At 47.3% G+C, this 22,228-nt stretch overlaps 2 protein-coding genes across 2 annotated transcripts in view; both read left to right on the forward strand.

Moving 5' to 3' along the window:
- Positions 1–203: 203 nt before the first annotated feature.
- Positions 204–19,124, forward strand: PXN (paxillin). Its single transcript, XM_009642881.2, has 11 exons — positions 204–225; positions 698–924; positions 1,418–1,533; positions 3,430–3,569; positions 3,947–4,148; positions 4,645–4,780; positions 14,967–15,137; positions 15,482–15,655; positions 16,224–16,305; positions 16,665–16,813; positions 18,778–19,124. The coding sequence occupies exons 1-11, from the start codon at positions 204–206 to the stop codon at positions 19,042–19,044; spliced, it is 1,686 nt and encodes a 561-aa protein (XP_009641176.1). The 3' UTR covers positions 19,045–19,124.
- Positions 19,125–21,658: 2,534 nt separating this feature from the next.
- Positions 21,659–22,228, forward strand: part of RPLP0 (ribosomal protein lateral stalk subunit P0) — a 4,273-nt gene continuing 3,703 nt past the window's right edge. Inside the window, exon 1 of the mRNA XM_035898357.1 lies at positions 21,659–21,673. Within this exon, the coding sequence (XP_035754250.1) occupies positions 21,659–21,673 (15 nt within the window). The remainder of the gene's footprint in view (positions 21,674–22,228) is intronic.

Consider the following 22,228-nt stretch of genomic DNA (forward strand, 5'->3'; position numbering starts at 1 on the left):
CTGCTTTAAGATTTTTGAGAGATGCAAATTGTGTGACGTGGGTTCCTCTGCCTGGCACGAGTGCCGGTGTTTCTAGCTGGTGGAAGTTTTTCTTCTCTTCAGGAATTTGTGAGCAGTCTCCACCCAGCAAGCTGAGAATTGTTTCCAGGAGAAGAAATGGCGTTTACCTGGCAGCCGCTGGAAACAAGTTAACTGTTTGCGTGATGTACCGAGAGGGAATTTTTTGTGAGAAAAACTGAAACACATACTCCTGCTGCACTGATGGACTAATTTGAAAGTTTCATGCTTCTTCCACTACCTTATACTCTGGAGAAAACCCCTCCCGAGATCTTGTTTCCTGCAGAAAGCAGTGCCTGCGGCCACAGTAAATGACTCTGTGATGATGTGGGGCCTGTAATTAGTCTGTGTCAATATCCTGTTGCGAGTTGATCTCCGGGCAGGTTTCTCCTAGGTGGTTGTTCTGCAGGGTGCAGTGAGACTATGGGTCCCTGTTGTTGGGTGGTTTTCCAGTTAAGACAAAAATCTGAGACTGACACAGTTTTTCTGGCTGCTTTGTTACCTCTTGGCATTTTCTTTGTACTAGAAAAGTCTTCCCAAAGACCTTCTGAGACTGATACCCTGAATGAGACGAAAGAGAAAAAGCTGTAGTCCAGGATTTTACCTTTCTTGTATTTATTTTTTCTCTTCTTTCCTGCAGACGCCTTACTGGCAGACCTGGAATCCACCACCTCGCATATCTCCAAACGACCAGTGTTCCTAACAGAGGAAACGCCTTACTCCTATCCAACTGGAAACCACACGTACCAAGAGATTGCTGTGCCACCTCCAGTGCCCCCGCCACCTTCCAATGAGGCCCTGAATGGCACCGTGATTGACCCCTTAGATCAGTGGCAACCCAACGTATCCAGATACGTCCACCAGCAAGTAAGTGAATGTGTGTGGATGGGGAAGGTGCATACTTGGTGCAGTATCTCTCAAGGAAGTAGATGGGGGGAGAGAACAGCAAGAAGTGAGGATGAGTTTGGCTACAAACAGAGTGGGGAAATGGGGGATGGTGTGGGCTTTTAATAAAACTAAGTAGTTGGAGGAAATGGCAGAAAAGAATTTGAAATCCATCGTCATTATTCCGACAAAATGGTAGTGTGATGAGATTAGTATTAGTCATCTGTCTTGTAGCCTGTGGAAAGCAGACTGGGTTTCCAGCACAGATCTGCGACTCATAGGCAAATGTGAAACAAGTGGAGAACAGTTGTTCCTGGTGTAGCTCATCTGATAGAGGCTGGTTGGCTATGTAGCAGATTTTTTTTTTTTCTTCTGCTGGGCTTTGTTCTGCCCTATCTATGTGTGGGATTGCAATGCAGTAGTGTACATATTTGTTTTCTATTCACTGTTTCCAATGTGATTCTCATTTCCACAGCCTCAGTCCCAGTCTCCTATATACAGCTCTAGTGCCAAAAGCTCCAGTGCCTCTGTTCCTAGAGACGGGCTCAGCTCTCCTTCTCCCCGTGCCAGTGAAGAGGAACACGTCTACAGGTATCTTGTCCCTGTTAAGAGATAAGCCTGGCTATAAGTGGAAACAAACACTGCTCCCTGTGTGTGTTATGTTGCCTTGTGTTGGTTTTGATTACCTCTTTTGTAAGAGGCCAGTGTAACTGTCATACTCACTTCAAACGTTGACCTGGCCCTTTGGTTTGCTCAGCTGCAGAAGAGGCTAAGGATGCATCAGGTAGAACAGGCTCTGGATTGTGTTGTGAAGGATACAATCCAGAGACAAGTGACAAATCCATCCCCCTGTTAAGCAGCCCAAAAGTTCTCTAGGAGGTGGGCGGCCTTTGGGTCTGTTATCCTGGGGAACTCAGTTACCTGTGTCCTAGCAGGATGTGTGTTCACTTGAATTTTCAAGTAAATTAGAACTTAGAACTTTCATCTCAATAGGATAGACAGATTAGTAGTTTATACTCGCCAAGGCAGTTGCTCTTACACTGAGAAGTTGGAGGAGTAGCCTGTATGGTAGGACAGACCATTCTGCTGACATTGGGACAAGTGAGGAAGAGACGGTCAGAACTTCATCTCTGATGGCCCTGTACAGTGCACTCTCTTGGATACCTCCTTACAGTGTGGATACTGGTGTTTCTCTGGTGCCGTGTTCTAACCATGTCTAGCTCTTTCTGCTGAGCAGGAAGTTGCTTTCAACCAGAACTAATTCTGGGTAGAGGCAGGCATATCTAGAGATGGCCCAGTGGAGGCAGTAATTGCAATTTTTTCAGATGGCTGCATGCAGTTAGTACAAAATGGAGGTAATCACGGCCACAAGTCCTCCTGTACAAGGGTCTGGCATGGCTTGGTTCTGGTGTGAATTGTAGCGTGTGTGCTTGGGTCGGGAAGAAGTGTGCCTTCCTCAGATTGCATATGTGGATTTTTTTCAGTCTGAAGAGAAAGATAATAACTGCCCTTATTGAATTTCATAATTGTCACTGGTGTTATAGGTGTCAGAGTCCTAAAGCCTGTTACATATCAACTTTCTGAGCATAATGTGGTAGTGTGCACAAGACAGAAGTTCCCATTTTGGATTTGGAAAGTATCTTTATGATAAACTAAGAATCTCTAGAGCTTTAGAAGTTATTTCTCCATTTGTAAAAGTAGGAGAAAATAATTTCTCTGACATTGACAACGAGAAGACTGTTATTATGGTGTAATTACTATAAAAATCACTGCGTTGGTGCTAAGTTTTGCTTTGAAACAGTTTGCAGTTGTGTGTGGTAAATGGAATCACCCATATAGGATAAGGAATAATTACAGCCAGTGTTTTATACACACTTGTGCACAGGTAAACTTCTTTCAAGGCTTGTGTATTTAACACAGTAGAAAATAGTTTCAAATTACTTTCTTATAAATTGATTAGAGTTCCCCAAAGTAAAGGTTTGAGGACTTGAAAAGAGACCTTGAGAGCTGCAAGAGGCTACCACATAACCTGCTGCTTTTGACTTTTTGTTGATAGCTTGAGGTTTGTACTTTTGCCTCTCTCTCTCCAGTCTGTGCTGGCCCTGCATTCCCTTGCTTCAGGGGGGAGGTTTTTGCTGCTTGGTGTGATGTCAGCAGAAACAAGTCATTTTCCTGTGTGCCCACTAATGGTTCTGCTGCCGTTCCGTGCATCTTAGATCTGCAAATGATTAACTCTTCGCTACAGGATTGTACAGTGCACGGTTCTAAAACCTGAGGCCCTGTCCATCAATGCTATTTCTTTGTAGCTGACAACCGAAGATGTGGCTAAGCAGTGCCTGTGCTGTAGTAATTTCACAAAACACACATCTTCTATTGGCTTGAAAAGAATACACTACATGTGTAAACTTTGTGAACTGAATGTAAGTTTCCCTTCATCCTTCTGCTGTATGTTGATGTAGAAGTTTCACACCTCCCTTTTTTTTTTAGTTTCCCCAACAAACAAAAGTCTGCAGAACCATCCCCCACAATGACCAGCTCCTCTCTGGGCAGCAACCTCTCAGAACTGGACAGACTTCTTCTGGAACTGAATGCTGTTCAACATAATCCAGCCAGTGGCTTCCCAGCAGGTAAGGAATAGCAAGACATTTGGTATGAGTGGATAGTTTGATTCTCAGAATAGTAGACTACGTTTATCCTTCCCACATCCTTATTGAGGGAGACCCCTCCAGCCCCTGATCAAAGATTCATTTAGTATGTATGGGATCTCTTGAGGTCTGTGGTGCAGCACCCTGCTCAAAGTAGGGCCAACTTCAAAATTGGCTCTAACTAGAGTTTGGAAGTTAGATTAGATTGCTCAGGCCCTCGTGCTTTAAGTTCTGAATATCCTCATAGATGAATGTTCTGCAAGATTTCTGGGCAATTTGTTGCTCTTGCCTGTGATTAGCATGTATGTATGTATGGACCTATGGGTCTGACTGACTCTTTTTGTCTCTCCTTTCTTAAGATGAAGCCAGCAGAAGCCCATCACTGCCCAGTGTGACTGGACCTCACTATGTTGTCCCAGAGAGCAGCGGCCCTGTGGGTGGGAAGGCTGCACCCCCTACAAAAGAAAAGCCAAAGCGGAATGGTGCACGTGGGATCGAAGATGTGCGTCCCAGTGTGGAGAGCCTGCTGGATGAGCTGGAGAGTTCTGTGCCAAGTCCAGTGTGAGTAGTGTTTTGGTGGTTGCTGGCCTGGGTGTGGTGTGACAGACTCTTGTGGGAATAGTAACTGTAGTGTAGGGACAGACGCTGCAGGAGAGTGACAGGCAGAAGATGGCCTTTGTCTAAAGGGTCAGAAATCAAGCAGGCAGATGAAGTTGCTGTGCTCTTTTAACAACTTCTGGATGAAAAAATACCTAAGTCATGTTACAAGAGGTGGATTGGTCAAACTCTGATTTAAAGCTGACCACAGATACCCACTGTCTGACAAGATGAATGTTTGGTCATCATCCGCTCATTAGTGTATGGTGCGTGTGTGTGTACGCTCATGTTCGACTTGGCAGAGAGACAGGGTCTGGGGGAGAGCTAGTTAGGGTGGGCAGTGCTGGTGAAACTGCTCTGCTTGTTTGGAGGGGCAGTGGAACTTTCAGTCTAGGAGTGCTCTCCCAGACTTAAATGCACGCTTTTTTTTTTTTTTTTTTTTTTTTTTTTTTCTTCTCAGCCCTGCAATCACTGTGAGCCAAGGTGAGGTGAGCAGCCCCCAGCGTGTCACCGCCAGTCAGCAGCAGACCCGTATATCTGCTTCTTCAGCTACACGAGAACTGGATGAGCTGATGGCATCTCTCTCCGACTTTAAGGTGGACTATCATGCAACTTAATACTTTATCTTGTCCCTCCCCACTCCTGACACTCTTGCCTGTTACCCACATCTGCTGACCTTGATTGGTCTCCAGAATGCCCTCTTTACCTCTCAAATTTGCTCTGAAAAACTTCCTGTGGCGGTATTTGCACTTTCTGATTGCTGCTGTAGGTGTTCTCGACTTCTATAAATTCTCATCACTGGCAGGGAGAGGCAGTTCTGGGGTCTGGTTTTCCTTTGGTTCTGCAGTTTGTCTGTTTGCCAAAGATAATGAGTTTAGTTACTGCTCAGTACAGGGTGAATTATTTTGCTGTGCTGCAACTTAACAAGGAGTAGGGGAGCGTGGGGCATCAGTCTGCTTACTGTCAGAGACCAGGCTCTGTGGGATGACCCTCCTCTTTGGAGCATATGTTTACCCTGATGTGCTTTCCCTGAGGAGGATCTTCCAAGCATGTGGTGTGAGCACTAAAGCTCACTTCGCATCAGACAGCTGGAGACTTCAGCAGTTTCCATCTTAAAGCAATCTCTTATTCACCTCAAAATGGGATTAAAGTCTGAGCTTTTTGTGGGGGCAGAGGGTGGCAAGTACTATTCAGAATCTTGTTTGGAAATCAAACTATTGTATTGGAAAAGAACTGCTACTTCAGTCATAAGTAGCACATAAAAATCCCATAGTAGGATAAACTCAGGAGTAACTTGCCCATGGTCATCTTGATGCATGAAGCACCTGGCATGTGTACTTGTATAACTTGTTCTTTATTCATATAGCTATGTTATCATTCTTGCACTAGATGATTAACTGTGGGACTTACTTTCATGAGACTTCATTTACCCATAATCATAGCAAAATGAAAAATATTTTCACTTCTTGCTTTCCACTTTCAGCTGGTTTGCTTATAGCCTTACTGAATTATTCACTTGAATCTGTTCCGAGAGGGGTGGAGAAGGCAAATATCTGATACATTCTTTTTGTTGTCATTGTTGAGTTTGCCTTTCTTACATACACATGCAAGTCTGCTTTCTAATCCTGAAGAAGTCCCTAACTCTCTGGTTTTCCCTCATATGGAAGATTCTGCTGATGCTCAGTGTTTCTTGTCTGTGCTGAACTCCCATTTTCTCCTAGCATGACTTTAGGTGGGGCAGCTAGAGCTGATGAGTGTTTTGTGAGGAGAGGTAGTTCTCTCTGTGCCACCATTCATGTGACCCCTTTTGATGTGTTCTGGGGTTCGTAGAGGTCATGACAATACCTGGAGTTTTGACCAAGTGCATGAGCTCAGAACCCAGCAGTGAGCGTGCGCACCCTGTGGGACTTCACTTGCCTTGCACTTGCTGGAATTGAGTTCAGTCTGCCATTTCTGGCATATGTACTTCATTTTGTGAGAATCTAGGAGTTACTCACTGTTTTCTCTAGACTTACTGTAATGTGTATTTAGTCAACTGCAAATATTGACACCTTAGTGTTGCCTTTTTTCTCCATATTAGGTTCTAGGGTAGAGTGCAGGATATCCGTAAGTGTCCGTTCAGTCTGGTTGAAAAACTGCACTGTTGTGAAGCTGGAGAGAGTTCCCACCTGCGCCGCTGGCACACCCTGCCTTGCTCCTGCGTATGCTGCAGGAGCTCGAGTGCTATGGCCCTGTGCCCCTGCTGCTTTTATCAGGGCTCAGAAAACAAGCTCGGGGTGTGGTTGCTGCCACCAGCCTTTGCTCCTAGGTGAGCTCTTGGCAACTGAGAGTGACCTTGCCCAGCACAGGTTTTCCTTGCAAGATAAAAGGAGGGGATATTTTTAAGTGTGAGTGTTCAAATGCTTTGCAGCCTGGAGAAAAGTCCTTAGAATCTTTGTGCAACTCCAGTAAAACCTGCATGACAGAGACTAGCTGCTTTCTGTAATACTGCCCACCTTCCTGGCTTAGTTTCTGGTTGGGCTGTGAGAGCAAACTGAGATTTTAAGATTTGGGCTTTGTAAACACAGCATTAATATTTTTGTGAGGCATTGAGCTTATCTGTGTAAACATTCCTCCTGAAGCATGAAGAACATGGTTTCTGTGATCACTTTCCTGACTGTTTTTAAGTTACTTTCCTTTTTTGGGTCTTCCAGGTTGCTTCATTTTCTCTTCAGTCCTTGTTGTTTGTTTTTACCTCCTTTATTTGTGCCAACTAATGGTGTTAGCTTGTCTGTAAAAATATATTTCTAGTCTGTACCAGTGGCAGGATGTAAGGGAGAGAAGTGGAATGTTTGCAAAGGTGAAAGATGAAAGGCTGCCATTTGAGTACCAGACCTCTGTGTGGTTGCAAAAAATAGGACCGAAAAACTAAGTATGATGGTAATTAGTTGGAGGTGGTAGTTGGTACAACTAGAAGTTGTAGTAGGTGGGGGTGGTAGGAGTGGAGGCACTGATGTTTCATTTCCCTCCTACCCCAGAGTAAAAGGTGTTATTACGGACTGATACATTTCCCTTTTATCATCATTCACTCACTTTAACGAGTTGCTCATTCTTTTTGCTTACAGAATCCATTTGATTTTGGTTATCTCGCTCATTGGTTAGCAGGCACTGAGATTACTTAATGCACTTGTTTTTTCAATCTCTGCCATTTCTGTGTAATATGATGCCTGCTTACTGCATAGCTAGATGCTTGTATTTAACTATTCTATTACTGTTGAGTGATTAACTCCTATTTTGGAGCTAGTATGCTTTTAATACACTGGAAATACTTGCTTTTGAGCGAAAAGTTAGTCTTGCCTTGAAAATGACTGACTTCATTTTAGGAAGTCTGGAAACTAAGTGTGAACCACAGCATAAAAACAGGTTACTTTTACAGGTGCGTCCAGCTTAGGCAAAGTACAGGGGGAGGGAAATACTGGGAAATTCCCTCATTTTAACTGCTTTTTGTCCTTTCTGTCTCTGCTGTGACTGTGGACCTTGCTGTGCTACTCAAGGGGAGGAGCACATCTAATGAATTGTGGTCCCCTGTTGCACTTTCCTTTCTGAGCACGGTCTCCCTGTAGCGCTGCTATTGTGACTTCGCAAATGGGTGTACGTGTGCCAGCTCCTGAAGGTATATGTCTCTTCCATCTACTAGCAGGTTTTGTGCATGTTATGGTTAATTTTATCCTTTTATTCATGATAAGTATCTCAAAAAGGTAAGTGGAGACTGAGATAATATACATGGGCTTGGGAAGTTATGTGCCCTGCTACCTTAGAGCATAAGCATCTAACTACTTGAGGCTTCTTTGGAAAATGTGACTAAGAATCAGAGCAGGTCTTGATAGCTCTTGGATTTGGAAATCCTTTGTGGATATGTTTTAGAGGGCTCAGTGTTGGTCTTAGGTTGACCTGCTGTGTGAACTTGTCCAAGCCACTGTTCTGATTTTCCCTAAGAAAAAGGAGTGATGCCAGTTTGTCTCCTAGAGTTTAGCCAGGAACCACTGAAAATGGGGAAAGGAGGACCCATGATCTTCTGTTTTCAAAAGACCCTGTCAGTCAAGGAGATCCAAAAACTGTATTAGTTGCTCTTGTTAGAGTGTATTTTGGATCAAAATTAATACTGATTGTATTACAATGTAAATGTGGAGTCTTTGGCCTAAGGGGAAAAGGCTAATCTAGCCACCTAAGCAATGCTTACAAGGGCATGGAGTGACTGACAGACTTGTATAGATTCAGTATGTGTCACGTCCAAGGTGAGATTAGTGATGTGAATAGAACAAAGCCCATGTCATCTGTTCTTGCTGTGAATGCCCTGAAGCTTTGTTTTCATTGCCACAAACTCAGTGGACTGGAGCATTTTATTAGTGTATCAAGAAGAAAATGTCATGCTTTGTTCTATTCATTGATTGCTTTTTTCCAGCTTTGAAGTGTAAAATTTACACATCTGACTATGAGTAAGTTGTTAATGTGACCTTTACTCACAGTCTAGACATTCCTGGGCTTGTGGCTGGCTTCCCAGTGGCCACTGCTGCAGGTGAACACATGAGCTATCACTTAGAGGGCATAGGAGAGGGATCACGATGGCTGTAGAACTTCATCTCCCATAATCTCACCTAAAGATCAGCACAATGTCATACTGTTTCTGCTCTTTGATATCCCATTTTCCTTCCTTACTCGTGGAAGTAAGGCTTTGGATCAACACGGCTCTTTGATTTGGAGGTCCTGATTGCTGTAACGTTTCATTATTTGCATTTTTCCTTCTCCTTACCTCTGTCTTTGTCTTTTTCTCTCCTTATTCCTTCTGTCTCCTTTTTGCAGACTAGTTCCACTATGTCTCTGATTTCTGAATCATCCCTAGAGCCGGTTCCCAATTCAGCAAATGCAGACTCCAGCAACACTTCTCACAGTTTAACAGTGCTATCCCACTCCAAACACCCTTCTGCAAGTCACAGCAGGGACTCGACAGTGCCAACATCTGCCCCCTCAGCAGCCCTCTGCATTGAGGAAGGCAGTCGTGCTGTTGTTCTGCCTACTTCAGGGCACTCTGCTGCGCCTCCACATGTGCCCTGTGTGCCACAAGCGGTCCCTGTGCCCCCACCACGGGTCTCTTCTGGTTATGCCACTCGTGGGCAGCAGATGACCTCTGCAGGTTTGGTTCGGCTGAGCAGAAAGCCTGACTCTTCTAGGAATGCTTCCCAGGCTGTGGCAGCTTCCAGTGTGGAGCTGCTGTGTAGATCTGCTGATGTGGAGGCACAAGGCCTAGAGTACGATTTGGCAAAAGAGACTGAGAAGAAGGAGCAGCGAACTGATCCCAAAATCTCAAGTGTACTGATTTCAAATGCTTTAAATGGTCAAGGGAAGGGGCAGATACCTAAAGAGCTGGATCAGCAGGGAGCATTCAGGGACAATTCAGCCCTTCCTTCCCAGGGCAGAAGTGTGGAAACAGCTTTAGATGAGCTGTGGGCCCTGGAGCTGTCTGCACACGTGCCAGAGGCACATGCAAAGAATGACAGTGTTTTGAATCCTGTGTATGAACCTTCTGTTGTGGCCCTGGATAGGTGGGATGTCTTCCCGGACACTAAAAACCAGTTGGGCTTTGTAGTGGAGCAAGGACAGGAGCTAAAAGCTAAAGTACCACATGAAACTGAGATAGATGGCTGTCCTGATCAGGTCAAGAAGAGGCAGGGCAGAGAGAGAACTCGTAGGAAGGCAGGTACTGCTAACATGAACAAAGCCAGAGGAGATGAGGAAAATGAGCAGCTCAGAAGCCCTGCGGTCGCTCCGGAATCTCCTGAAAATGTTTGGAAAGCTGAATGGGGTCTGCCATGCGTCTCCAAACCACCCATTGAGAGGATTTCTGCATCAGGCCAGGCAGGCACTGAATGAATGTAGGAGTAGGACAAGTCCTAGCTAGGACTGTTCTGACAGTGCACTAACACTGTGTGTGGTGTGAGTGTGCTCACCCACACTAACAGCATGCAGCTCTGAGCAATGTTACTAACAGCTGCATGTCACGGAGGTTCGAAATCCTGCTTTATCTTGTGGTCTCTTCTGCATGTTGGTCAGCAGGAGAGAACATGGCAGTTCACAGGGACTTCCCTGGGAAATGGACTTTTATTCCCTAACTGGGGTCCACAGAGGCCTCTGAAAAGTTAAAGGGCTGTTTCATGCCACTGGAGGATGTTCCTGACTTGGGATGGCAGCTCTTCTGCTCTGCTCGCCTTTTTAGGTCTCATTGCTGGGGCTGTTAGTGTTCCTTCCAGTGCTGGAAGTACGCTTTGTGCGCCAGGCGTCTCTGACCCAGAGTCTTACGCCTGTAAAGGGCAAACAGAGAGTCTGCTCTGTGTCCTTGTGATGCTGAGGTTTCTTTAATGCTCAGTGGAGTGGTCATGCTGCACCTCCTATCTTGGCTTCCTGCTGGTTAATCTTTCCCTTCCTTTTCTAGATAGTTATTTTTGGCTGCTGTGATTATCCTTACGGGGTTTTTCCTTGCACTGAGTCACTGTTCTGGGCTGTGCCAAGAGGAGTTTTGGCATTGCAGAATAAATGTCATCGCTCTTCCTGCTCACGGTTGTCACTAATGGCTTGAGTTAGTGCTGTTGCATCTTTGGGCTTGCTCTGACATTGCTCCTCTCTGCTGATACTATTACCTTTGTCGTTTAGATTAAATCTTTAATCAAGAGGACAAAAGAGACTGCGAATGTGCATCCAATGTATCGTGACCTCTCTCCAAGGCGTAAACTAGGTCCTGCCATATTTCACAAGACTCAGTCCCAAGATCGCTTGATTGAAGAGCTGCAGGACAGACTGGGCATCGCTAAACAGGAACAGGAAGAGTGGAAAAGCCAGGATGACTGGCTGACAGAGGGGGTCATTATCACTGCCAGACCCCAGGGGGAAGAGCAGAATGGTGGACAGCAAGTAGAGAAGGTAGAAAGCAGGGATGTACTAGGAAATTCCAGCATGTTCTTCTGTCCAGATAGCACTGTGTGGAGGTGCAGATTAAGTTGCTGAGCATCCCAAGCAACATGAAATGAAGAACTAACTCTACTCACCCTTGTCTGGCCTGAAAAGAGAACTGTCACTCAGGTCCTAATTCTTGATGTTTAAGAATTGGAGTGGGATCTGATGGTGCCGGTGATGGCACCTGTTTGGACAGTCTACTACTGTCACAATCAAATGTCCACGTCGGGATTATTTTTAAAATCATGCTTGTCATAGAGGCATGCCTTGTTTTCCCCAATACTGTATCTGTGCAGGAAGTTCTGGGTGTAAGAAGGTGCCTTTCCTTGAGCTACACAGGGAAGCACACTTTTTTTCTAGTTCCCTTTTCTTTCTGTTTTTTCTCCTTAGATAAACATAGTGATAACAACCAGACTTCCTGTTGCGGGAAGTGCTTGTTGGTTCCTCTCTGGATTTATTCACCTTTCTTCTTCCTCCGTGTCTTTCTAGGTGGTTTTTCCTCCAGAATCCCCGCTCCCCCCAAGGAGGACGGTCTCTGTTCCAGCCTCTCCCCCGCTCCAGCCTTGCAAAGAAGCTGCAAATACAGTCCCTGCTAATGCTGCTCCCTCTCGTGTCTCTGGCCCTGCACCTCTCCTCCCACTCCCACCTCAGCCTTGCCACGTGCCATCTACCCCAGCTCCTAGTCCAGTCTCCTCCTCTTCCTTCAGCTTGGCTCCCCAGCCTGTCTTCCAGTGGGAAACTTCTGATGATGATTATCATGAGCTTTCTGTTGTGGACACTCCTCGGACCCCTAGCACTAAGACAGTTGTTTCTGTTGGCTGTCAGACTGAAGAGGATGCTTTCTTCCCACAGATGCAGGCAGGCTTCTCTCTTCTGGTTCATTTTTTTAGCAGTGTTTTCCAGTCTAACTACTGCTCCCAACTTGGTAGCTCAGTAGATGTAATGTTCAGGTAAAGGCTGATACTGACCTGCTAGATAGGAGAGAGGACTCACTGGCAATGTCTAATCCCAGCTGTGCCTGTCTAGCACTGCAAAGTATGTGTCTGTGCAACAACCTGCTGCTGTGCGTGTGGTTCCTGTCAGTCCTGATGATCACTTTGTGCTGCAGGGACTCTATTTCCCTCTGAGGTGAAGAGGTAACTCTGAAACACAGGCTGCAACTCTCCCTGTCACAATCTCTCTTGGAGTGGGGGGAGTAAAAGATGGCAAAATTTTGATACTGGAAGGAGGAAGTCAGCAGTCCTTCCTGTGTTTGCTCGTTAGAGAGGTGTCCACAATGCAAGTGGATTTTGGGGAAGAGATGGTACGATCAAGAGCCGTGTTCTGCATCTCCTGTCAGGGAAGGGCTACAGCTCCAGGACGGTGGGAAGTCTTAATGTATATGAGCAGTGCAGTGGTGCGTGATGTAATGTGTACAGGCAGCGCTCAAGCACTGAGCAAGGAAACACCTCTGCATCTTGAACTGTTGTACTTTCCAGGTGACCTCTGCTCCTCCCCTGGTCTGCAGTCCCAATCTACTGGCTGCTCCTGCACCCCTGGGCCACTCCGCCCCTGAGAAGGCAGGACCTCCTTTCTGTTCCCTCAGCATGGTGTGCTCTTCTGGTCGATGAGTGTGCTGCAGGTGCTGCTAGGATCTGCTCCCAGAGCTCCCAGCACCATTAATGTAGATGATATCCTGTAGTGCATGGTTTGCTGCTCATATTGCTCCTAACTGAACTTGAGTGATGGCAGATCTCTTGGGTGAAGGGCGGGAATTCGAAGAGCCTTTGCATGATGAATTTCTGTGGATGCGGTGCTGAGTGTCCCCTGTAAACAGCAGGCGTTGCGTGCGGGAGGTGGAAGCAAACCTCTTTCAGGTGGGGCCTCATCTGTGAGCTGCCAAGAAGGCCGGATCACCAGGCCAGGTAGAAACTGTAGTATGCACAGGCGGTTGTGCCTGCTCCGAGGTCAGCCATGGCTTGCAGGAGTGTGTGGTCCCTACAGGCAAGGGTGAGGTGCTCTGTTGCTACATGTTGAATTCATCTCATCTCCTTTCTCTCCAGATGGTATTTTATGATTTGTATGTGGTGTTTGTGCCTGCCCTGCCTGGTGGCCCCAAGCCCCTGGTTAGAGTGAGAGAGGATATGATTCTCGCAACATGGTCCAACTCTTTTCCTCCTGCTGTGCCGTGCAGGAAGCCCTGCCTTTGTCCTGGGACTCTGGCCTGGCTTTGTTTACAAAGGCCTGTTGTCTCCCTCCTGTGAGAAGTCTCCTTGCAATGGTGTGCTTTGGAGACACTCACTGCAACTGTTTGGTGGCAAATACCTGCTGCATGGCAGAGGGTTTGTTTTAGGCTCAGGACATTGGGGTGTGATGGGGCTGCTCTGTGCTGCTGGAATAGGAGAGGTTGCAAGTTATGGGATGTCTGGGAGGAGACAGGAGGGGAAAAGCTGTGTGTTAGGCTCTGTTGGGAGTCAGGCTGCATGCAAGGCAAGGCTGATGAGTGTGTGTGTAGGAAAAAAAAAAAAGCTAAAGTTATGTATGTCATGAGAATTTTTATACCAGGGTTTGTCATTGAGTAAAGTAGTTGACTACAAGTACAACCAGCTGCAGGATAGGGAATAGGGCTCCTCCTGGGGCTGGAAGGGCAGGTTCTGCCAAGGCTGTGAAGCACTTCAGTGTGTCCTGCTCCCCTGGCTGTGCTGGCAGCAGGGTGGTGGGTTGTTCACAAGTGCAGATCTTACGTCTGTTTGAATCTATCCTCTTAGTAAGAGAAAATGTGCTTCAGACCAACATCTCGAGCAGGGACTTTTTCGGGTCTGTCTAAACCTGACAGTAGCTATTACAGTGCAAAGTCAGCTAAAATAATCTGTATTTCATTATTGCAGTTTGCCTGCAAAGGGGGCTTTGGTGGCCAAAGGGAACATATACTTTGTTTATAAGTTATGAACCCAAGTAAAACATTTCTCTCCCTCCTCTGGGAAGCCTTTCCAAGCCATGTGTACTGTGGTGGTGTGAGTTTCAGAAACGGCCTCTGAGACAAGTATCTTAATCCCTTTTCCCCCACCCCCGTGCATTTCCAGTGGTCTGACAATAGACGTGGCAGTCTTTCCATTGCAGTCCTGTCTGCGAGGGCTCTGCTGTGGATGCACTGCCCTCTCTGTAGGTAAACAGCAGGCAACTTGAAGGGAGTTATTTCCTTCCTGCTTCCACTTGCTCAGCTCAGGCGTGGGATGAGAGCCACCTGATGGGGGCAAAGGAGACCTTGCAAAAAGATCTGCAGAAGGTGGTGCAAAACGGGGGGAGGGGAAGGGAGAAGATATTCTATCTGAAAGGGAGGTGAGATGAGGAAGAGGAGAGGGATCTCTATCAGGGAGGAGAGCGTGACAACTGAGAGAGTGCAACAGCATAGGAATAGAGAGAGGTTAAGGGGAAGGGGCCCTCCGCATGGCGTCTCTGCTTTGTCAGCTGGCCAGGAACTGATGAGGTAAAGGGAGATTTTTGGCAAAGGCTTAGAGAGCACTGTACTGACTGCTTGGGATCGGCTGGTGACTTCTGCTGTATGCACAGTGAAGGAAAATCAAATCCTCAGTTCACAGCTCTGCTGTTACACATCCCAGGGTCTCTGCATGTTCATGCATGGGCAGAATACATGTGTGTACTTGATCCTGGCTCTCACTGGCTTCTGCAGAGAGCATAGCTATCTCCTAGCAATCTCCTGTCCGTCTCTACAGAGGAGCCACTGGCAGCAACAGCAGGCAATCTTTTTTTAAGCACAGCAGCACTCACCTTACAGTCTTTGTTTTCTGTTCTCTGCAGTTCATGGCCCAGGGGAAAGCCGGGAGCAGCTCCCCTCCGTCCACAGCCTCCAAGCCTGGCAGTCAGCTGGACACCATGCTGGGAAGTCTCCAGTCTGACCTGAACAAACTGGGTGTAGCTACAGTTGCCAAAGGTGTCTGTGGAGCCTGCAAGAAGCCTATTGCTGGGCAGGTGAGTTGAAGGTGCTGTCTCATTGCTGCATCTTGGGCTGCAGCTGGGAGTAATGGGGAGGGCTGTTTCGTGAGGCTGAAGAGACTGGAGATGCTGGAGAAACTGAAGTACTCTATTTATCCACTGGCTAGGTACGCTGTAAGCTCCTCCAGTGACCTCTACCCTGCCCTTGAGGGACTGCCCTCTCCTGAGATGATAGGTAATTCAGTTTTCATGCTACCCCAGTCCAGGGCTCACTTAAGTAGTAGAACTTGTCATTCTTGCTGACCTCCAGCTGGTATCTTGTCATGTGGCCTAGGGGAGAGGGAGATAGAGTTGACCTTCAAAATTTGTCTTCCCAACAGGTAGTTACAGCCATGGGGAAAACCTGGCACCCTGAGCACTTCGTCTGCACCCACTGCCAGGAGGAGATTGGGTCGCGTAACTTCTTTGAGCGGGATGGTCAGCCCTACTGCGAGAAGGACTATCACAACCTCTTCTCCCCTCGCTGCTACTACTGCAATGGGCCAATCCTTGATGTAAGTTCCTTGGGGGGATTAAGGGCGCTGGCAAGGTGCTGCAGGCCTGGGTGTTAAAAACTCCACTTCACCCATGTGTTCCTGGGTAGAATATTTTCTTTGGGGACTTCCACTTTTCTTTTGCTCTGGCTCTGAAAGGAAAAAACTTGGCCCTGTCAAATTCTTAACACTAATGAGGGGAATTAGTCCCTCTTACCTTTGCTGAAGTTCCTTCAGAACCCCACGTCACCCCATCATTCTGGTAATGATTCCTCCAGCGTTTGTTTGCTGGTAGCCTGTAGTAAGAGGCACCAGTGCTAGTCCTGAGAGCTGGACGGGGCCCTGTGTAAGGGAGGAAGCAGTGCGTAAGATCCTTTTAGGGTCAAAAAAAGTGTGCAGTGGGGAAAGCCTGAATGAGCCAGAGGTGCGGGAGAATTGACTCAGCTCTCTAAAGGACAGTCTATTTTAATGCACACTCTTGTCAGTATCAACATTAATGTGTTCTTCCCGCCCCCCCAGCCCCCCCCCCCCTTACTTCCAAGCTGAAGCCATCATTTACATGACTTGCACTTTGTCTTCTTCTGAACAGAAAGTGGTGACAGCTTTGGACAGGACATGGCACCCTGAACACTTTTTCTGTGCCCAGTGTGGAGCTTTCTTCGGACCTGAAGGTATTGCTGGTTTATGCAGTCTCCTCCCTGAACAGCAGACAAGCGTGGAAGGCAGAGCTACTATTAGGGGACAGCCTGAGATGACAGGGGAACTACTGAAGATGGAAGTTCCAAGGGATATAGCTGTTTATGGGGGAAGGATGCTAGCAGTAATCTTCTTTTCTCCCTGGAGAGGAAGGATATGCATGTGCATGTGTGCACGTGGGACAGGAAGGGCAGCAGAACAAGGAACAGCTACCTGGTATGAGTGTTAGCAGGGGGAAGGGTGATCCTACCCACACTGGTTACCCCGCGGATCTTGGCTGACCATAAGTAAAGATCAGGAGCTGATTCTCTTTGCCTCTCCTCTCCTTTGGCAGGATTTCATGAGAAGGACGGCAAAGCCTATTGCCGCAAGGACTACTTTGACATGTTTGCTCCCAAGTGTGGAGGCTGTGCCCGGGCTATCCTGGAAAACTACATCTCTGCCTTGAATACCCTGTGGCACCCTGAATGCTTTGTCTGTCGGGTAAGAAACCCAAGGTCCTTTCCTGCTGTTGTACAACCCCTCTCATTTCCACCCTGCAGGCCTCTAGTCCCTTATCAGGAAAAGGTGTCTGTGGGGTAGTGAAGGGCAGCCAGCCCCACAAGATAAAAACGTGTCAGCAACCAAACACCTTGTTCCTATGCCTGTTTACATTAAACTTTCTAGCTGTTTTGCTCTTTCTGTTTCCAGCTGCAATTATGGGCTTCTGCAGCAGCTCACAAATAAACAGAGACATTGTGACCTTTAAATAATTATAAGCTAAGCTTCTGTCTAAGCATTTGCCTCAGCAATCAGATTTTGAGGATCTTCCTCCTGTGCTCCATCTGACAATGTAAACTAATGAGGCTGACCTTGTTCAGACAAACATGCAAGTCAGTGAAATAGTGGCAGGATCCATACAACAGGCATAATAAACAGGAATACTGCAGATTAAATGCTTGGCACTCTTTCAGAGCGCCTTGCAAATATTAACTCTTACAGGCCCCAAGAGATAAGCAAAATCAGTCACTGTTTCCTAGAGTGGGAAAGAAAGGCAGAGACCAGAACCACAAGCTGCCGATTCCTGGTATGATGCCCAGAGCAGACTGTCACCGTGCTGTTGGGACTGCTTGCCCAGAACTATCTGTGGCTCCCAGAAGGGTGGGCAGAGAGTGGAGGCAGAAGATGGCAGTCCTGGCTGTATGGGGCTGGGAGGGGGGAGGGCTGTGCCTTTTTGTGCAGAGATTGAGACTTCTGTCAAGCAGTTCTGCTTTCCTTTCCCCCTGCTGCCACACTGCCTGTATTAGTGGGGCCAGCAGTGATGTCTTCCAGGACATGAGATGGGATTCTTTTCCTGTTTTCTAAGGCAGAGCAGACTTTTCAGTTGTCCTGCTTTACTGAGAGAGGAGACTGTTTATTGAACTAATTGTCAACATTAGAAAAGTCTTGGACTCGCTGCAGGCAAACTGGATTTGTCCCAGTATTGAAAGTGTTTGGCTCTCCATGGCTCTGCATGCTGTTTGCTGGACTCCTGTGTATGTGTTTGGGTCCAGCTATGTGTGATAACTGTGTGTCCTCTCTGGGGGAGAGGATGGTGTTGGGGCTGAGCAAAACCAGGATTCTGGAAATCTGGCTTCTTCTCTGGGCCTTGCTGCTGATCTGTTTGGTAAATCTGGCAGTATCCTCAACTCTCCTGACACCCTGCTGCCTCAGTTTCCTACTGGTACAAGGAGGGAAGTCTCCCCAGTCTTGTTGGGATGGTGGGTGGTTCTGTTGCAGGTTCTGAAGTGTAGCATCCTCAGCTGCCTGACACTGAGGGGAGTAAGGAGCTCTGGATGCTAATAAGCATATAGCTGGTGTATCCTCTTCTCCTCATCTATTAAAAATCATTAGCACTGTAGAACAAACAGTTTCTCCCAGTAGTGGTGCGTGTGTACCTGGTGGAGATGTTTCAGGATGGATGATCCTGCACAAAGTGTACCTGCATAATGCCAGCTGATTGCTTGTAAAGATTAATTGTGCCTCATTTTCTCAGCTGGAACCAGTCCCACGTTCATCAAAATTCTGCTGCATGGAAGTCTGTGGTAGTTCCTGCTTCTGCCTGCTATTGTGGGGAAGCTGGAGTGAGATTTTAAAAAAAAGGAAAGGTGCTGCAGTGTTTCCCATCTCTGGGGACAGAGTGTGCTCCTTTCTCCTGTCTGGACAGATCTGGTAGCTCACCTGTAGTATTTTCTTTGTAGAATGAAACCAGCTGGGGGAAAGAGGATGGTTAATTCCTGTGCTTGTGGCTGTGTCTGTCCATCTATCAGCCTTCCCTTGGCTTTTTGGACAACAGGACGACACTGAAAGGCAGCAGTTCACTCTGCTTACGGTACAGCTAGGCTGTGCCACAGAGCAGAGGCTTGTGGAGCTGCCCGCATCCCCAGCTTGTTACACAATCTGTCCCCTTTTGCTTTATCCTCCTGCAGGAATGTTTCACACCATTCATCAATGGCAGCTTCTTTGAGCATGACGGGCAGCCCTACTGCGAGGTGCATTACCACGAGCGTCGCGGCTCGCTCTGCTCTGGTTGCCAGAAGCCTATCACAGGACGCTGCATCACTGCTATGGGCAAGAAATTTCACCCCGAACACTTTGTCTGTGCCTTCTGCCTCAAGCAGCTCAACAAAGGAACCTTCAAAGAACAGAACGACAAGCCCTACTGCCAGAACTGCTTCCTCAAGCTCTTCTGTTAGAGGCATCATAGACGGGCGCTAAGCATCTTTCTGCCACCCCCTTGGCAGTTCTGTCTCTCAGAACATTACTGTGATTTAGAAACCTTCTGTCTCAGTAGAGAGAGGCCGAGTCCCCTCATTGCCGTGTGCGTGTCTGTGTGTGTGACTGACAGCTAAGCTTAGCTGGAGGGCTTCAACAGGGAGATTTTACCCAGCACTCGCCTGGCAAAAGGAATCTCTGCCAGGACGTTTCAGCCTGTGTCAGCTCCCTGAGCAAATCGTGACACTTGCAGACAACGCAGCCCTCTGCTCTGACACCTCTTTCTCAGGCTTTTGTCTGCACGCCTGCGGTCTGAGCAATAGCGCAGCGAGGGCACCCTGTGATCTCAGTGCCACCCTGGCTCTGCTCACTAGAGCCACGTGGCGCGTGTGACTTACTGAGGTCAGAGCATCAGCGCAGGCAGCCAAGACCCTGCAAGGGTCTCTCCAGTTCCATTACACTGTAAGGAGATGATACCACTTAATTTTTTTTTTTTTTTTTTTTTTTAAGAGGAATCAAGATGTTACTGTGTGGGGTGTCTTTTTTTTCCCTGTTTGTTATTCCCTGCCTTTTCTCAACACACTGGAGCAGGAGGTGGAGCAAGCCCCAACCATCCCTCAGCACTGATGTGCGCTCCTGTGGGTGACATCCCATGCCAGGCACTTCCGTCAGCACCCCGGCCTGCTCAGGGCATCTGCTCCCCTTGCTTTCTGCTCCAGGAGAGAGGAAGAGGCATCGTCCTCCTTTCTTTAAAAGCAGGCGCAGAGAGGTTAGAGCACAGCCTTTTTCATCCATCCCTGTCATGAGTGAGTGTGACACTTGTGTGTGTTTATCTGGCCTGAAACTCTCTCATCTATCAGGGCCTGAGACTGTCACGAGAGCGGGGAGAAATGGAGGGGTTTAAGAAGCCAGAAAAAAAAAAAAAAGATCCAAACTTTTATATCCTTTCTTCTTCCTCTCTTTGTTAATGAGACCTGTCAGCCCCTTGGTATTTCCCTTTTCTATGCTCTTGTTAAACACGTTCTACTGAGAGATGCTAGAGCAATAACCTTTTATATCGACTGTTACTGGTATAACAAGTCCCTTGGGTTGGGTGTGTGTGACACACTTGGAGTTTTACTATCAAAGTGAATACTGTATCCTGTCTTTGATAAGAACCATAGATTTCTACACTGATTTTGAATTCATATCTAATTTACTTTTAATCCTCTTATACAGAAACTGGTTTTGAAGTGATTTTAAGAAAGCAACTTTTATATCAAGCTGTGCTGTTCTAGGCAGTATGCCAGTTGTGCTGGTTTACTGCATCTGTAACCTCAACGCTTTGTTAAGCCTAACTAACATTCAACATTTTCTTTTTATTGCGGGTTGGGAGGGGCTGGAATCTATGGGGAAGGGAATGTGACTTGTGGGGTTTTTTTCCTAGCACAGGCAGGTGAACTGTGAATAGCTTTTTTTTTCCTTTTTTTTTTTTTTCTCCCCCTCCTCTGGGTCACCTAAAAGTGTGTTTTTTTGGTTTTTATTGTAACCTGTAAACTGCTGTATTTGAGTCACCTGCCATTCCCCCAAAGTCCAGCTTCCAGGATGTTATAGTGAGTCTTAATATGATGCTGCAGGAGGGAAGAGCCTTGCCCTTGGTTTCTCCTCTTCAGCCACCTGAAATGAGAGCAGGGCTAATTGGGGAAGGGATTCCTTTTCTCATGTGGAAGAAAGGTCTTGTGACTGAGGTGAAGAAATTGGGAGAGACGAACTCTGTTCCTGACTAGCTGTGTAACTTTGGGCCAGTCACTAAACCTTACCGTGCCTCAGTTTCCCTGTCTGTAAAATGGGGGCAGTTTAGCCTGGATTTGTGAGGTCATTGTGAGGCTTAGTTCACGTTTGCTAAAGCACTTTTAGGTCTTTGGCTGGAGGGTGCTATGGAAGGTGAAATACTACATTGAAATACCCGACAGTGTTCTGTGGTAACAGCCGAAGCAGCCCAGGGACCGGTGATTGGAATTACTTCTCCAGAGTGCTACAGCAGTAGCACCATCGACATCTGGTTGTGCTTTTCAGCTTGGCAGGTGCATTAGGGGCCCGGGGGCAACTGTGTCAGAAACCAGCCCGACCTTAGGCTGGAATCCGCAGGTTGCTGTCCTGCCTAACCTTGCCGTGGTGCTTCACTACCCTACTTGGGTCACTGAAACTGTTTTTTCACCAGTTTCCCGTGCAAATGAACCTCAGTTTGTGGTTGTGAGACTGAAGGGAGCTGTGGAAGCACTAGAGCTAAAGCTGCATCAGCTGGGCTGAGCATAGCTCTTGGAGAGTTTGTGAGGCAAGAACCCTTAACGCGTTTGTCTTTTCATCTTTGAGATCGATTTGACTTAAAATGGACGTTTCTAAGCTGCATGCGGTTATCTCGCTGAAAAGGTCAACTTCATTTGGCCCTGGTAACAGGATGAAAAGCTGCTGTGGCAGGAGTGCTGGAGAGGGGCGAGAAGATGTTTCTGGCACTACCACGTGTTGTGTGACACCTGCAAACTGTGTAATCGTGTGCCTCAGTTTCCCTGCTTGGGGAGTCTTCAACCTACCTCACTGCTAGTTGAGGCGTAAGTGATGCTTCTGGCATGCGTGGGTGCAGGGTGCTGTGGAGGGGTGCTGGTGGTGCGCAGCGCCGAAGGGGAGGCTTGACTCTCGTTAGTGCTTAACGGAGATCATTAAACACTTACCTCCTGAGAGCAAGATGTTGAGCTCATCCTGGACTTACCTGGTTTCTGACGTGCTGGGATGCTGCACGGATGCTACTCTGCCAAATAACGACTTTTGGTGGCTGCCGCCACTGTGGATGTCCAAAATGCTTGGTATTTGTTTTTTGATGCCGTTTGAGGGGAGGGAAGCCCTTCGAGGCGTCAGCCCTGTGTGCTACCCCTGGGGAAGGTCTTTACACCACCTCCGGGCTGGGCTGCGGGATGCTCCGCTGGGTCGACAGTTATTTGATACCTTTCTCCCTTGTAAACTTCTAATTCCGCTTTTTTTTCCCCATTTAAAATTCTTGCAGTTACGCTATAATAAAATTTTTACCATTATTCTCACGTGTGTGTCGCGACTGTTTCTAGCGCTTAAGCCTGTGAGAAACCAGAAACAAAGCGGGTCGCCCCTGGGGTGGCCCCTGGGGTGGCCCCTGGG

Source organism: Egretta garzetta, unplaced genomic scaffold, assembly GCF_000687185.1.
Source record: "Egretta garzetta isolate BGI_Z169 unplaced genomic scaffold, ASM68718v1 scaffold7, whole genome shotgun sequence".
Classification (NCBI taxonomy): domain Eukaryota; kingdom Metazoa; phylum Chordata; class Aves; order Pelecaniformes; family Ardeidae; genus Egretta; species Egretta garzetta.

Coding starts and splice junctions, on each gene's coding strand:
- PXN (XM_009642881.2), top strand. CDS start 204: ATGTACCGAGAGGGAATTTTTT. Junction 3,570..3,946: donor AGCCAGTGGCTTCCCAGCAG/GTAAGGAATAGC, acceptor TCCTTTCTTAAG/ATGAAGCCAGCAGAAGCCCA. Junction 15,138..15,481: donor AGAAGCCTATTGCTGGGCAG/GTGAGTTGAAGG, acceptor TCTTCCCAACAG/GTAGTTACAGCCATGGGGAA.